The 15,468-nt window shown below is 43.7% G+C and overlaps 1 protein-coding gene across 3 annotated transcripts in view; it reads left to right on the top strand.

Moving 5' to 3' along the window:
• The window catches only part of CREB1 (cAMP responsive element binding protein 1), a 1,172,277-nt gene that overhangs the window by 1,025,788 nt on the left and 131,021 nt on the right, over window positions 1–15,468 (top strand). For all 3 annotated transcript variants that reach the window (XM_044060541.1, XM_044060540.1, XM_044060543.1), the window contains exon 6: window positions 7,713–7,895. In XM_044060541.1, coding sequence (XP_043916476.1) covers window positions 7,713–7,895 — 183 coding nt within the window. The remainder of the gene's footprint in view (window positions 1–7,712; window positions 7,896–15,468) is intronic.

Genomic DNA, 15,468 nt, shown 5'->3' with positions numbered 1-15,468 from the left:
TCATTCTGGCCCATCACAAACCTTCAACTAGAAAATTGTATCATAACAAATGGCTAAAATTTGCTAAATGGTCACTTGACAGTAATATTGACCTATATACAGCACCTGTAGACAAAGTTTTAGACTTCTTAGTCTTACTGAGAGTCTGGCTCATCAGCTTCTACTGTCTGGGTGCATCTTGCTGCGATATCTAACTTCCATATAGGTTTCAATGGTTCATCACTTAAGTCACATAAACTTTGTAAAGCCATTTTGGAAGGAACCTTAATGGTTAGGTCTCCATTTAAAGAACCCTCTGCTCCATGGGATTTGAGATGTTCATCGTGTTACACTGCTGCAGTCATTACACTTGGGTTCCCCAGTCGGCCTGAGTTCCAAAGTCTTGGTCCGGCGTCGGTTGCTGTCGCCTCTTCCCTGACGTCAGTGCGACAGGGGTATATAAGATGCAGCTGACGCCATTTTCTTCAGTCTTTCTTGCTGCGCGGTGCCCGAAGCAAAAGTAGTTCGCAAGTGCTGGTCGGCTGACTCGAGATTTTCATTCCGAATTCAGAACCAAAGTCTTCCACAAAGCTAAGTACCCCGTTGGGGAAACTTTTTCTTGCCTCAGACCGATGTCAGTAAAATTTAATAACTGTATTTCTTGTAGGAAGCAAATACCTCAAGGATTTCCATTCCTATTGTATCCCATGCCTAGGCCCAGACCACGACGTCACTGGTTGTCGGTTTTGTGCTAGGTTTAACAAGTGCACTATTAAATGTCGGTTTGATTTTGCACGACATTATTTTGGCAGAAAATTTAATTACACCATGCCGTCGGAACTTCCGACGACCGGAATACATAAAAAGCGCAAAGACAAGGCCAGGCATCCGAGGCCCAAACCTGACGACGAGGCTTCTTCTAGGCCAGTCGCCGGTTCTCCGGTTTTCAGCGAGGTGCCTACTCAGACCCTGATGACCGCTTCTGCAGAACCACAGGCCACCTCCGACTCCCAAGTGGGAATGGCTGGGCCTTCAGACGTACAAGTTCTTCAGCCTACCGAGGCTAACCCTTCAGAGGGATCCGGAGTAGCTGAGCAACCCGAAGCTTCAGAGGGTGTTTTCAGACCTGCTTAGTTAACCATTAAAACCCCCCTGTTAAGTCTAAGCCTCCTTTAAAAACAAAGAAACAAATACAGCATTCTCCAGGACAGGCCTCCATGCCCAAGAAACAAATGCTCAAAATGGCCGAAGACCTAATCACTCTGATCAGGGGGTCCCATCCCCCTCCTGATAAAAGGCCCAGACAGGATGCAAACTATGACTCATCCGACCAGGTGTCCATTTCTTCAGATTCATCCTCAGACCTAGGATATTCTTTACCCCCTTATGAGTACTCTGATGCTGAGGAATCAATTCCATCAGCCTCTCCGCCTAAGGACTACTCCTTTGGGGAAACCTTACATACCATGAGAGAGCATTTCCATTGGGAAGGCCAGGATTACTCTGAATCCAAGAAAATTCTCAGAGACTTCCTTTTATTACCTCAACACAGACCCCTTGCTATTCTGCCAGTGGTTAGACATTGTGGATGATGTGTATACTGAATCCAGCTTAAATCCTGACTCCTTACCTCCAGCCTCAGTTAAACCTGACAGATACTGCAGAGTCCCTGACTCACACAAATTTCTGTATAAAAGCCCTGTTGCTGACCCTGAAACTATTTCTCAGGGACCCAAAGGGATTAAGGCCTCATCAGCAAAAAATCCAGTCCCCTCTGACAGAGATTCCAGAGCATTGGACAGATGGGGAAAGAAAGTATATACGTCTGCAACCTTAGCAATGAGAGCCTTAAATTGCCAGTTTCACATGCTAAAATATCAGCAATTTTTGATTTCTCAGGTAAAAAAAAAATGCTTCCAGATTCAGATCCTCCTAATTTTAAAAAAATGCAGGATTTATTACATGCAGCTGAGCAAGTGGGAAAGCATACTTTGCAATGTGGTTTTGATTCTTTAGAGGCCTCCTGTAGAGCAGCAGTTACAGGCTCTGTCATTAGAAGGCATGCTTGGTTAAAAGAACATACATTACCAGATCATGTTAAAGCAAAATTATTGGATGCACCTTTGCAGCAGGATGTGTTATTTGGAGTTAAGGCAGAAGAGGTATTAAAGAAAATGGAGGATAAGGCAAAATCTATGCAAACTGTAAAGGATGTTTTACAGGTTCAGCCACCAAGATTTAGCAGAAATTGGCCAACAAAGAATTGGTCCTTTCCTGTTACAGACAGACCTCAAAGGGGCAGATACAGACATCCAAGAGGTAGAGGTCAACCACAAGGTCCTTTCAGGCCTCGACAATGGGATGCACCAGGCCAGAAAGAAGGGGAAGACAGGCCCCAACCATATAAAAAACAGCCTTAACGACTTCCTATTACAGCTGCCAAACTCTATCTTGGCAGCCCCCTTGGGAAGAAAACTGGCACTTTTCTATCACAATTGGCATTGGATCACCAAAGACAAATGGGTTCTCAACATTGTATCTCAAGGTTACTGGTTCCACTTTCACACTCTGCCAAGGTTAAAAGGAATGCTAAATCTGCCACCAAATCAATGGGCAGAGGCTCAAAAACAAATTACAGCACTCGTGGAAATGAGAGCTATTCAAGAGGTACCACCACAAGAGCAAGGACAAGGATTTTATTCAAGACTCTTTCTGGTTCCCAGAAAGGACAAAGCCTGGAGGCCTATTCTGGATCTTTTCTTCTCTAAACACCAACCTAGATGTTCCAAAATTCAAAATGTTGACACTACAGCAGCAGCTTCCCATGCTGGGCAAGAAAGCTTTGCTCGTGACCTTGGACCTCAGGGAGGCATACTTGCTTGTCCCTATCAGACAAAACTGCAGAAGATACATCAGAATCATAGCAGGTTCAATGCACTATCAATTCTCTGCACTGCCCTTTGGCTTATCTACTGCACCCAGGGTCTTCACAAAGTGCCTGGCACCAGTAATTGCATTTTGCAGACAGAAAGGAATTCAGATTTATCCGTACCTGGACGACTGCCTGATTCAAGCAGAGAGCAAGGACATTCTTCTAGAGCATCTGGTGTTTGTAAAAATGTTAAGTTGCCTGGGGTACACAGTAAACGAAAAGAAATCAAAACTAGTGCCCTCACAAGAGATACTATTCCTGCGTGCCAGCTTGAACACAACAGCCTAGATGGCTTATCTCATGCCAGACAAGCAAGGACAACTGACTCAATACTTTCAATTGATGGCAACAAAAACCCAACTTCCTGCAAGAAAAATTCTGCAGGCCTTGGGTTACAAGGCATCCTGCATACTACTAATTCCATATGCCAGACTGCATATGAGGAAACTACAGTGGTGCCTAAAGAGTGTATGGTCTCAACACTGTCAAAGTTTGGAAACAGTTATACCACTAATTCCTTGCCTTCAACACGAGTTTCGATGGTGGGCTCAAGCTTGTCACCTCAACAAGGGACAGCCTTTTACTCAACCCATAGCCAGGCAAACACTGACAACAGATGCATCGGATTACGCCTGGGGAGCACACATGGCAGGAAAATGTATTCAGGGCAAGTGGCCCGCAGAACAAAGGCATCTTCACATCAATCAAAAAGAGATGTTAGCTGTACAAAATGCCCTTATAGCTTTCAAGGACCTGCTGCATCCAGGACAACTATTACTAAAGACAGACAACACCACAGTTATGTGGTACATAAACAAGCAAGGGGACACTCACTCCTACCCCTCTGCAGACAAGGTCATACCTTGTGGAACACAGCTCTAAACTATCAAGTTCATCTACAAGCACAATTCCTGCCAGGAGAGAAAAACACATTGGCAGACGACTTAAGCAGAAACATCATGGACCCACACGAATGGGAATTGAACCCAGAAATATTCAGAATGATAACACAGAAGTGGTGGAGCCCTGACATAGATCTGTTTGCATCCCCAATGAACTGCCAGCTACAGAAATTCTGCACAAGGAGTTGCCATCCACAAGCATGGAAAGTGGATGCCCTCTCATTCAGCTGGAAAAACCTACAAGTATACGCTTTCCCTCCACTACCTCTCCTTCCAAAGGTTCTCATAAAAGCCAGGCAAGAAGAGCCAAAGATGATCCTGATTGCTCCAGACTGGCCACGCCAGCACTGGTACCCAGTCTTAAAGAATTTAGCACAAGAACCACCCTAGATATTGCCTCAAATCCCACATCTGCTGACTCAGCAAAACAATCAGATACTTCACAGTCAGCTAAAGACCTTAAACCTAGCTGCATGGAAAATTCCTTAGTCAAGCAAGCAATGCCTCTCTCCAAAGCTGTTATGGACGTCATTCTGGAGGCCAGAAGGCCTAGTACCAGGAAAGCCTATTCGGATAAATGGAAGATATTCTGTGCCTGGAACCTAGGTTCACAGCCTTGACCCTCTTGTCCCAAACATTCCTCAGATTCTACAATATTTAACTGAGATGCTGGACAAAGGCCTCTCTTTTTCATCCATCAAGATCCACGCCTCTGCCATCTCTGCTCATTACAACACGGATCCACGAATTTTCTCTAATCCTTTGCTAAAACAGTACCTCAGAGGGGCTAAAAACATAAGACCGCCCCATAGAGCACCTACTCCAACTTGGGACCTCAACTTTGTTTTGGAAAAATTAACTTTACCTCCCTTTGAGCCAGCTAACACAGCAGAATTAAAATATATTTCTTGGAAAACTGCTCTACTCCTGGCAATAACATCAGCTCGAAGAGTTTCAGAATTACAGGCACTAATAGCAGTGGAACCTTTCCTCATTTTCCACCAGGACAGGGTGTCCTTAAGAACTAACCCTACATTTATGCCAAAGGTGGTTTCTAGTGTGGATCTAAACCAAACTATTCACTTGCCAACTTTTTATCCAAAACCACAGAATAAAGGGGAGAGACTACTGCATTCTTTGGGCATTCACAGGCAGTTACGCTTCTACTTGGACAAAACCAAAGTTTTCAGAAAATCTGAGCAATTACTGGTAGCATATGCTGCAGGAGCACAGGGAAAATCCATTTCAAAACAGACTATTTCAAAATGGATAGGACATTGCATACTTTTCTGCTACACACACCATGGGAAACCTATACCTAGCAGCATTAGATCTCACTCCACCAGGGCAACAGCCACTTCAACTGCCTACCAAGGATATTTTGGAAGCAGCAACATGGAGTTCTGTGCATACCTTCACCAAGCATTACCATCTGCCTTTATACTCTAAATCCAGAGCTGGCTTTGCCACTGCTGTGCTGCAGGGCCATACAGCCACACCTAATGCCTTATAGAACCAGCCACCCTACCTCAGCTCTGGGATTCTACCCAAGTGTAATGATTGCAGCAGTGCAACACAATGAACATAGTACAGTTTTGTACCTACCATAAATGTAGATGTTCGAGTGTATACACTGCTGCAGTCCAGGTTACCCTCCCTCCTTCCCGTCTTACTTGCTGGTACATACCTATGCCTTCTACCCTTACTACCTATGGGGAGTATTTGCTGGTATCTAAAAGTTGTTGTTTGCTTTTCCTATCTATGTTTTATTAGCAATTTGAATTGCCTACCCATTTGGGGGCACCTGACATCTGGGGCAAGAAAAACTGAAGAAAATGGCATCGGCTGCATCTTATATACCCCTGTCGCACTGACGTCAGGGAATAGGCGATAGCAACCGACGCCGGACCAAGACTTTGGAACTCAGGCCGACTGGGGAACCACCTGACGGCAGGATAACCCAAGTGTAATGACTGCAGAAGTGTATACACTCGAACATCTACATTTATGGTAGGTACAAAACTGTACTTTTGGTGCTGCAGTCCTTTACTTCTTTCCCATTTAAACCTTCAGCAACTTGTGACAAAGTTCTTGTCCTGGAAAACCTTATTTTTAATAGCTATTACTTCGGCCAGGAGAATATTGGAAATTCAGGCCTTGTCCTACAAACCCCCCATTTGATATTTCATAAGGACAGGGTCATCCTCAGGACAAATCCTTTTTGCCAAAGATTGTTTCAGAGTCAAATATCAGTCAAACCTTGCATCTCTCAGTCTTTTTTTTCCTAATTTTCCCAACAAAGGGGAGTACTGTCTACACTTACTAGACGTACACAGACAGTTGCGTTTTTACCTTCACAGAATAAAGGACATTAGAAAATCCAACCAACTGTTTTTTAGCCTTTTCCTACAGTCTCTTTAGGCAATCCAGTATCTAAGGTTACCTTGGTGAAACGGCATAGGGACTGTATCACTTTTGTTTACAAGAGAAAGGGACTCCACCTACCATGTCCTGTGAAAGCACATTCAATGAGAGCTGTAGCAGCTTTTGCAGATTTTCATGCCAAAGCTTCCTTAGATGATATTTGTGCAGCAGCTACTTGGGCATCTCCTCATACTTTTTATTACTCATTACAAACTGGACAAGGTCTCTAGGAGATGTGCATCAGTGGCATCAATGGTACTCAGGAATATTCTTCCATGAGACCTCCCAAGATTCAGGTAGCTAGGGACTCTGTTCCACAGTCAAGGATTAAGTGAAGACTGACAGCATCAGATAAAGAAGTTGTCTTACCATAATGTTCCATCTGTGTTGTCGATCTTCGCTAATCCTTGACATTCCCTTGCTCCTTCCCCCTGCCTTAGAGCTCTTGGTGGACCGAATATTCCCAAAGATTGGCTTCATAATAGGGATACAGATATGGTCTCTTGTTTAGTACTTCTTGTCTATCACTGTTGTACGCAAACTCGATCTGAGGTAATTTGGTGAGGAGCCTTATGGGTAGAGCCTAGCTCGAGAGTTTTTGAAAGGCGCAAGCTAGAATAACAGCAGAGTCGGTTCCGAGGCTCAGAACCGAGCCCCACAGTCAAGGATTAGTGAAGATTGACAACACAGATGGAGCATTATGGTAAGACATAACTTCTTTTTATTGCATTTTGTTAACTGGTAGCCCAGCCTGGCATTGCCCTTTTCTTTCACATAATTAAGTGCAAGGTCTTTGTACAGCTTGTAGGATTAATATTCTTGTTGTTCATTTACAGTAGATGTATTTTGGTTGATTAATTTTAAACGTCAGCAGAAGTTCCACTTAAGGAGGACACACTGTGAAAATATGCAAAAATTCAGAGAGGTGGGATTTCACTAATCACAGTGTGTATGCAGTGTGGGAAGAAAGACGCAATATGACGAGATGAAGAGTACTGTAAAGATTTCTCAAGTTTGCTTTCTGCAAGTTTTTATGTAACCCATATTTACCATTTTACAGGGATGTCATGTAATTTAGTTAACATTTTAGGAGTAAAGTTTTCACACACACCATGACACCAGTGTGACAGTGGCTAGCACCATTGCTTCCCAGGTTCTGTGGTCTGTCACTGCTCTAGGGATAACAGTACAGTATTTGCCTTGTAGTGCACATTCTGACAATGCCTTAGAAGATCTTACTGTTGCACAAGTTGTATGCCTGGTCTAAAGACCTCGACAGCTATAATGCATTGCTGTTTGTGGGCAGCAGACCTGAATCTTACACTTTAAATGATTTCTACTTTAATCTGTTGAGAAAGGAATCAGTTTGCTTACTTGCAATAGGTATAAATTAAAACTGCATTCCGCCCCTTATGTTTTCATTTTTCCCCTTGTAGACTGCAGTCTTAACATTGTCTCTTGCATTTTGTTTCTAGTTGCTATCACACAAGGAGGAGCAATACAGTTAGCAAACAATGGTACAGATGGTGTTCAGGGTCTGCAGACGCTCACTATGACAAATGCAGCCACTGCTCAGCCAGGAACTACAATCCTACAGTATGCACAGACCACAGATGGACAGCAGATACTTGTTCCTAGCAACCAGGTGGTGGTTCAAGGTAAGAGTTAAATGGTTGCCACTTTTATTTTGTGCCATTTTCAAGGAGCTCTGTCACTGTGGTTTACTGCTAGAATTTGCAGATCAGATTGATTTGCTAGTGACATTTGTTTTAAGCATGCGGGATTGCTCAGTGCAACTAGTGAATGAAACTTGGGACTTGCATAAACCCAAATCACAGAGAAAAATTGTAAGAGTATTAGAAACTGGGGGCTGTTTTGCATTCTGTAATTTCTGCATTCCATCGACCCTCACATTACATTTCTAAATATATATTTTAGGTCCTCTCCAGTCTCATTATCTAGCCCTCCTAGCCTCCTCTTGACGCTTTTCATTCCCTCTTCCTGATTAAATTTTCAGCACCCCAAATCACTTTTTTGGGCTTTTCTTTTCCATGGAAAAGCCTGAGACATTTTGTTAGGTGCAGGAACAGTACAGATGCTGCCTTGACCATAGTAGTGAAACAGTTAAAATTGCATCAAGAAACATAAAAGTTTACAGAGAAAACTATGCTAAAGGTCGTAACAACATACTCTCCAAACCGTCACACTGTCATCTCACACTCGCAGAATGAAAAGATACAACTTTTGAGACTTCCGCTTTGCTGACTAGATCACACACGAATCTTTTAGAATGTTTTGATAAGAAATTACTCAAGTCCCTATGGGATATAGGGGCCTCCAATTATTATAGGAACTTAAAAATTAGTCTTGAGTGAGTCAAGGCTGCAGAAACGACATACTTTAAAACTAGTTCCATAGGGGGGGGGGGGGGGATGACTCAAGGTTTCCCAGCTTTACTTCTAAATTCTAGTTAGCCTGCCTTGAAATGAGGGCAAGGAAAAGTTGGCTGTTTTATGAAGAGCTTCAGAAAGGTGCCCATTTTGATCTCCTTTTGAAAGTGCGAGGACTGTAACTGGGATCCTCATATTACTGAGATTTGGGCTTTATTCTCAAATTAGTGTAGCCTCTTTTGCAGTAAAGGCAGGGAAAAAATGGGGCTACTCTGTGGAGAATTTGAAAAGCATAACAGTCTGTTTCCTTTGAAATTCCAAGTACTAGAATTGCAGTCCTCGAATTGCTGAGACTTTATATTCAAATTAAGAATATATTCCTACCATGGATTGTGCATTCCAAGGAGTAGGTACTGCCTAGTCTTACCCCTTTTTTCTGTCACTCTGCTGCAAACACTTCTGATTTAGGAGAGCAGCTTTTGGTTCATAACTTTTCAAACTCGTGCACCACATGCACACTTAGTGCAGCCTGCAGAGTCCTATAATTCATTCATTCTCTGATTACCTGCTTTAACTTACTCAGAGTAACTGAATTAGTTCTACACACAGCAACTCTGATTAGGATAAAACAGGTAATCTAAGAATGAATGAGTCACTGCAATCCTACCTGTGGCAGTAACAGGATATACCTAGTTAGTCCGTCGAGTTGCTTTGTGAAGTTGCTCGGAGCATCTAATCTTAGCTGCCAGATTACCAAGCCATATGTAGATAGTGTATGCCATGTTACTGCGTGAGGTAACTCAAATGTTTCTTTCTAATCACACTTTTCAGTGTTTGTGGTTAGCAGGATTAGCTCAGTGGTCCCTCTTCCTTATTCCAATTACCCCATTTGTCCCTCCATCAGGGTAAGAGACCTTCAGCATATTTGTTCCTCATTGGTGGGGGGGAATCAGGTGTTAATGAGGAACCCAGTCTGCAGATCCTGCTGACTGTCCTAACCCCCACCCTGTGATAGTCTTGTGGTCTGCGCTATAGCTGCCTAAGGAGGTCCACATGTACATGTGCCCATTTACAACCTGCCATCCAGTAGAGACACTGCTTGCACTATACGCATGCTAGATTCTTTATGTGGTGGTGATACCCCCTCCTTTCCTTTAGCTGTCACCAATTCAGCAAGGCCAAGTTGCCTCTTTCCCAGGATGGGCGAGCCAGTGTCAACTGCTCACTCGCATCTTCCTCCACCTGGTGTCTCGAGTGATTATGCTGCTGATCAAACACTGGTTGTGTGAGATTGCAGTCAGGGCTTTATCCCTCTTCTCCTCTGGGATGGGCCCATACATTTTGGTAGTGCCCACTACTGCTGCAAAGTTGACTGTGATCTGGCCCTCAGCTGAGTGTACTAACCCTCATGCGGCCTTCATGGTCATTTGAAATTGAGACCTCTGCTGTAGAGTGATCCATACTCAGTTTGAGTGTATTCTTGGCAAAAGAGTACTCTGCCGGGTCTCTTCCAATACCAGCATTTTCTTTTGGCTCTGCTCAAGGGGGTTCTTTATTTTTCCCATGGCAGGCTTGCTGTTCTGAGGCTAGAAATCAATATTTTGATGTATTGTGGGACCTTGAAATGCTGGGATAGAAACTCATCTTTAGGATAGAAACTCATCTTTAGGAAGAATGCCTGATACCAGCACCGAGTCCTGTGCAGGCTACCATTGGCAGATGTCCTCACTTATTTTGAATCCCTGTTACTTAAGGAGCAGCACATGCCTCTTGGTCACCCCTATGCAAGACTGTGCATAAGCTTGGTATTAGAATTATTGGACAGTGGGATTGTTTCAAATTTAGGTTGTTATAAAAACATTTTAGGGATGTGGAAAACATTTTCTGAGACAGACAGGGGTACTGAATCCTTCATTTCTCTTTGTGGATGACCCCTCTTTATGCGAGACCTTGAAGCTTATGAGGTCCTGTATAAGACTGGCCTTGAGCTTTCATTCCTTATCCTTACAAATGGGTGTGTGTTTTGGGGTAGTAAAGAAGAGCTCTGGTTCATCCTTCTGTGAAACTTTTGAGTTAAGGATGCCATTTTCCAACTCTGCAGTACTATGTATTTGGTGATGCAAAAGAAAACAAATGATCTGATGTCATTGTCATTAATTCCACAACTGATGAGATTTTGATCCAACTTTTGATTGACTCCGCCACTTCTTCTAGATCCTCACTTCTAGATCCTCAGATCCAACTCTCGAGCTCCTTCCTTTCACCCTTAACACCCACCACTCTAACATACCAAAGATCTCATTTGCCACCATGTCACTTCAGATGTACATCCACTCTGTCTTGAGACATCAGGTGTTTTTTTTTTTTTCTTCTTCCAAAAAGTAGTGAGTTTTCTCCTTTTAAATTTCACGAAGGACTATTCCTTGAGTTTCTTCACCTGTCCTCCCTTATTTTTGGAATTCCTTGGTTTCTAATCAGCAGGTCATTATTCTTTCCCTTCTACTGAACCTTCAGTATTTTCTCGAGTACCATTGTTGGTACTGTTGCCTTTTCTTCCCAACCCTTAAGTGCTTTTGTCCAAAAAAAAAAAAAAAAAAAAAGGCGTGTGTGTATACTAAGACCTTTGTCTTCACTCATATCAGACAAGCCAACTGGATTTAAAAAATGCATTTCCTGTGCGCACAAGATTCCCAATTCAGATGTCCATAGGGCATATCTGTTGCTTTGGCGCCAGTCACTTGCATTCTGACTGTTCCATTTGTGCTGGCTTCAATGCCAGAGCACTTACTGACAGAAGGAAGAAATTAGTTTAGAAGGGCCTGCTTCCTTCTTCCTCTTCTATTTCAGCTGGTACTCAAACCCCCCTCCAAGAGGTTGGAGAAAGAAAAACCTTATTCGGCTTCTAAAGACAAGAATACTAGGAAAAGATCACTGGATCAATCTCCAACTTCAGCTCTGTCCTCATAGCCACCATCTGAAGTTTCGAAGAAGTCAGATCTAACTTCTGCAGATCCTACTACCTTGAAAGGGAAATTTCCTCGTATCCAGTTGCCCAAATACTCACCAGATCCAGTACCTACTTGACTTTTTTCTCCCTTTTCTACAGGAGTCTCCATGTAAGAACTTCAGGCTGCTGTCTACTAGCTGTTCACTTAGGTCTTTCAGGAGCTTGTCTGAGGCCAAAGTAGATAGGATGATGAGGAAATTCCTTAGAGCTCAGATCCAGATGGGCGTAATTCCGGTTGTGGCTCCCATCAGATCTGTGAGCAAGTCCATCACTGATCCTCACTTAATTTTTCTTTCACCAATCCATCCCATGTTTTCGGCACCCTCTGATCCTGAGATTCCTGGGGGTCTCAGGTCCAAAGACAGGTTGCTGTTCTATTCTGACTGCTTCCCTGAGCCATACGGCTCTGAATCTTTTGTAGCAGGAGGCCTTTCGGAGCAAAAATATCAGCACCAGATCTGGGGGTCTGGGAGCGACAGCAGAATTGTCAAAGCTGTCCTTGCCCTTCAGCTCTGGACAACTCTAGTCCAACACCATCCTTGAGTGGAGGGCTGGAGAGATTTGGAGGTCAGCACAGGGGATTCGGCTTCAGTGCTACTGACTTTTTTGATCTCTCCTAGGTGTACTGCCTTTGAGATTGTGGAGAAAGCCTTCTCTTTACTGAGAGGATATCCTTATCCCCCTCTGATCACATATCTTTACCACCCTTCAGGTCACTCTGAGCTTCATTCTATCCTACTGGGACAGACGATCCTTTCAAGGCTCCAGTCAGTCCTTAAGGACTTCTGTCACCTCACCAGACCATCCCACTGATGAGGGGTCTCAGAAGAGAATGTGTAAAATGAGACACTTGGATTCCCCTCAAAACTCTCTCACTATGGACTTCACTGAAGGGGAAGGGCCCCCAGATTTCCACCTGAGGACATCTCCTTTGGAAACGTACTTGAAAAACTCCTAAAGCAAAAAGATGGATCTGATGTCAATTTTCATTCACCTCAATGAATGGGTTTCGAATCAGATGTCTAGTCTGACTTTGCCGTTAATACAGCTCGTGGAAACCTTCAAGCTCTCCTTTACCCAAAGTGCATTACTACCTGCCACCCCAGAACTCGTTTGCCACTTTCATGTTCAGATGTGGTTACTGCAGAGCTCTTGAGTTTCTGTTTTTTTCTGGAGATAATAGGTTCATAGGTTCATAGATTAGTACTAGGCTACCTGCCCTTATAGGCCATTTTAAGCTTAGCCAATTACCCCATGTGAGAATCAAACCCTGCACCTTGTGTTTGTAAGGCAAATGCCTTAACCATTATGCCAGCCTCCCTCCCAAGTGGAATTTATTCCTCCTTACCTTTTAGATGTCGTTATTTCTTCCTTGTTTCCACTTCTACCTTGTGATCCTTCCATTTTTTTTCATTACAGAAAGAAAAAAAAAATCCTAATCTTCTCCCCTTTCCTTGGTCTTCATAGGTGTTTGCTAGGCTAATGACCACAAAGGCCTTTTTAAGCCTAGCCATGCATCCCAAATCTCTTGACAAGATATTGTAAAGCCTTTTTCTTCTGTTCTGTGTGTGTCTCTGCCCCCTTCTCTCTCTTTCGTTAGACATTGTCAGAGAAGGGATTTAATAAGTGTACCAAGTGCGGGCACAAAATGCCTTTTTTTGATGGGTGCACACTGTGCCTCTGCTTAGGTCCAGACCATTTGAATGAGGAATGTGTGATATGTGCTGCTTTTAATCCTTGGGCCCTCACAGAAAGAAAAAAAAAAAAAGTTGATATTGAAAGGGACTTGCCCTTAGTCCTCCGGGCCCTAACTCGGCTCCCCTTTGAACCAGCAGCTAAGTGTGACTAGAAATTCCTTTCATGGAAGGCTGCCTTTCTAGTAGCCCTAACCTCAGCCAGAAGAGTTTCAGAAATTCAAGCGTTATCCTCAAAACCCTTTACCTCATCTTTCATAAGGACTAGTTTCTTTATGTACCAATGCTTCCTTTCTGTGGAAGGTAGTGTCAAAATCCAATGTTAATCAAGCAATCAACCTACCAGTATTTTTCCCAAATTACAGTAACAAAGGGGAGTTCCTGCCCCATTCAGTGGATGTGCATAGACAGTCGCACTTCTGTTTACATCATACTAAATGTTTTAGGAACTCAGACCAGTTTATCTCCTTTGCACACCATAAATTGGGTCAGCCTGTCAAAAATGTGACAATAGCCAAATGGATAGCAGAGCGCATTACTTTGGCTTACACAAAAACTGAATGTTCCTCTACAAAAAACAGTCAAGGCCCATTCTACTAGGTCTGTTGCGACATCCGTTGTTTTGTAATCCAGGGCTTCTATGGACGACATCTGTGCAGCAGTGACATGGTCAAATACGCACATCTTTATAATTTATTACAAACTGGATCTGGTCTCAAGGAGTAGGTCTGAATTTTATTTGACTGTTCTTCGGCATGTCTTTCCTTAGGGCCCACCCAGGGCTCAGGCAAGTGTGGACTCTGTCCCATTCATTGAGGATAAATGAAAAATAGACAACCTCAGATAAAGAAGTCATATACTCACCATAACGTTCCATATGTGTCATATTAGTTATCTGACACCCCGTCCCAAGAGGAGCCAGTGTTCTGGAGGCTTTCTGGTCTGGTCCAGCTACATCTCGGGTGACTCCCTCGGCTGACGAGTTTATGGATCTTGTCTCACACATGGCTTAGAAGGAACCAGATATTGTGGAGCCTTCCCCCAAGCTCCCAGATAATTTTAATCCCCCTCCTAATAGGAAGAACACAGTGGAGCAAGGGGGTCCCAGTAGATGCCATGGTTGTGGTAGCAGCCACTAAGAGCGAGTTTGCAAAGCTTGTCTGTCCATTCCCCTAGCAAGGAGTCTAGGGTTTTGGACAGATTTGGTAAGCACGTTTATGCTTCAGTAACCTTTGCTTTGCGGTCATTGAATTACCTGGCACACTTCACAAGATTGCAAGAAGAGATTTGACTAAAGAGGTCTCCAAATCTGTTTCCTGGACCATGTCTGTGGAGGACTAAAATAGAATGTTTTTCACAACTGGCCACCATTCAGTCCTTATGTTACACATCTATGAGGTTGATATCCCATGCTGCAGGGGGTACCTCACGGGCAGCTGGTTCATTCATAGCCATTAGGAGACATGCCTGCATGCACCTATGCAATTTTGTGGAGCCTTTTCAAGTCTTCATTCATTAATGCTACATTTGATGGGTCTTCCTTGTTTGGTCCAAAGGTGAAAGAAACACTCTCTAGAAGTAAGACTGAACAAACTTGTCTGCTGTTGGGATCCGTTTTTCTACTTCTCTGAGACCCTTTTCAGGAGTCAATGAGGAGGTAGAAAGATGTGGATGTCCTTCAAGGATGCAACTGCAGTCCTGACATATGGGTTGTCCTGCCTCATGCAGCCCTTCGGTCGGCCGGATTCCAAAGTCTGGGTCCGGCGTTGGCTGTTGTCGCCCTCTCCCCGACGTCAGAGCGCCTGGGGTATAAAAGCGTCAGCCATCGCCATCTTCTCCAGTCTTTCTTGCTGCGTGGCGCCCGAAGCAGAAGCAGTTCGCAAGTGCCGGTCGACCAGCTCCTGTGTTTTCAGCTACTGAAGTCTTCAAAAAAGCTAAGTACCCCGTTGGGGACCTTTTCTTGCCTCAGCCGATGTCAGATAAAACTGTAAAAGTTAATAATTGTTTAACTTGTGGGAAACAAATACCTCATAAGGATTTCCACTCTTACTGCTTACCCTGCCTAGGCCCAGAACACAACGTCTCAGCCTCTACAGCCTGTGCTTCTTTCAATAAACGCACTCTTAGGCGACGGTCAGAT

The sequence above is a fragment of the Protopterus annectens genome, chromosome 2.part0 (assembly GCF_019279795.1).
Source record: "Protopterus annectens isolate FY-2018-M chromosome 2.part0, PAN1.0, whole genome shotgun sequence".
In the NCBI taxonomy this organism is placed as follows: Eukaryota; Metazoa; Chordata; order Ceratodontiformes; family Protopteridae; genus Protopterus; species Protopterus annectens.
Note: the sequence above shows the minus strand (reverse complement) of the source record. Positions and strands in the feature narration are given on the sequence as shown.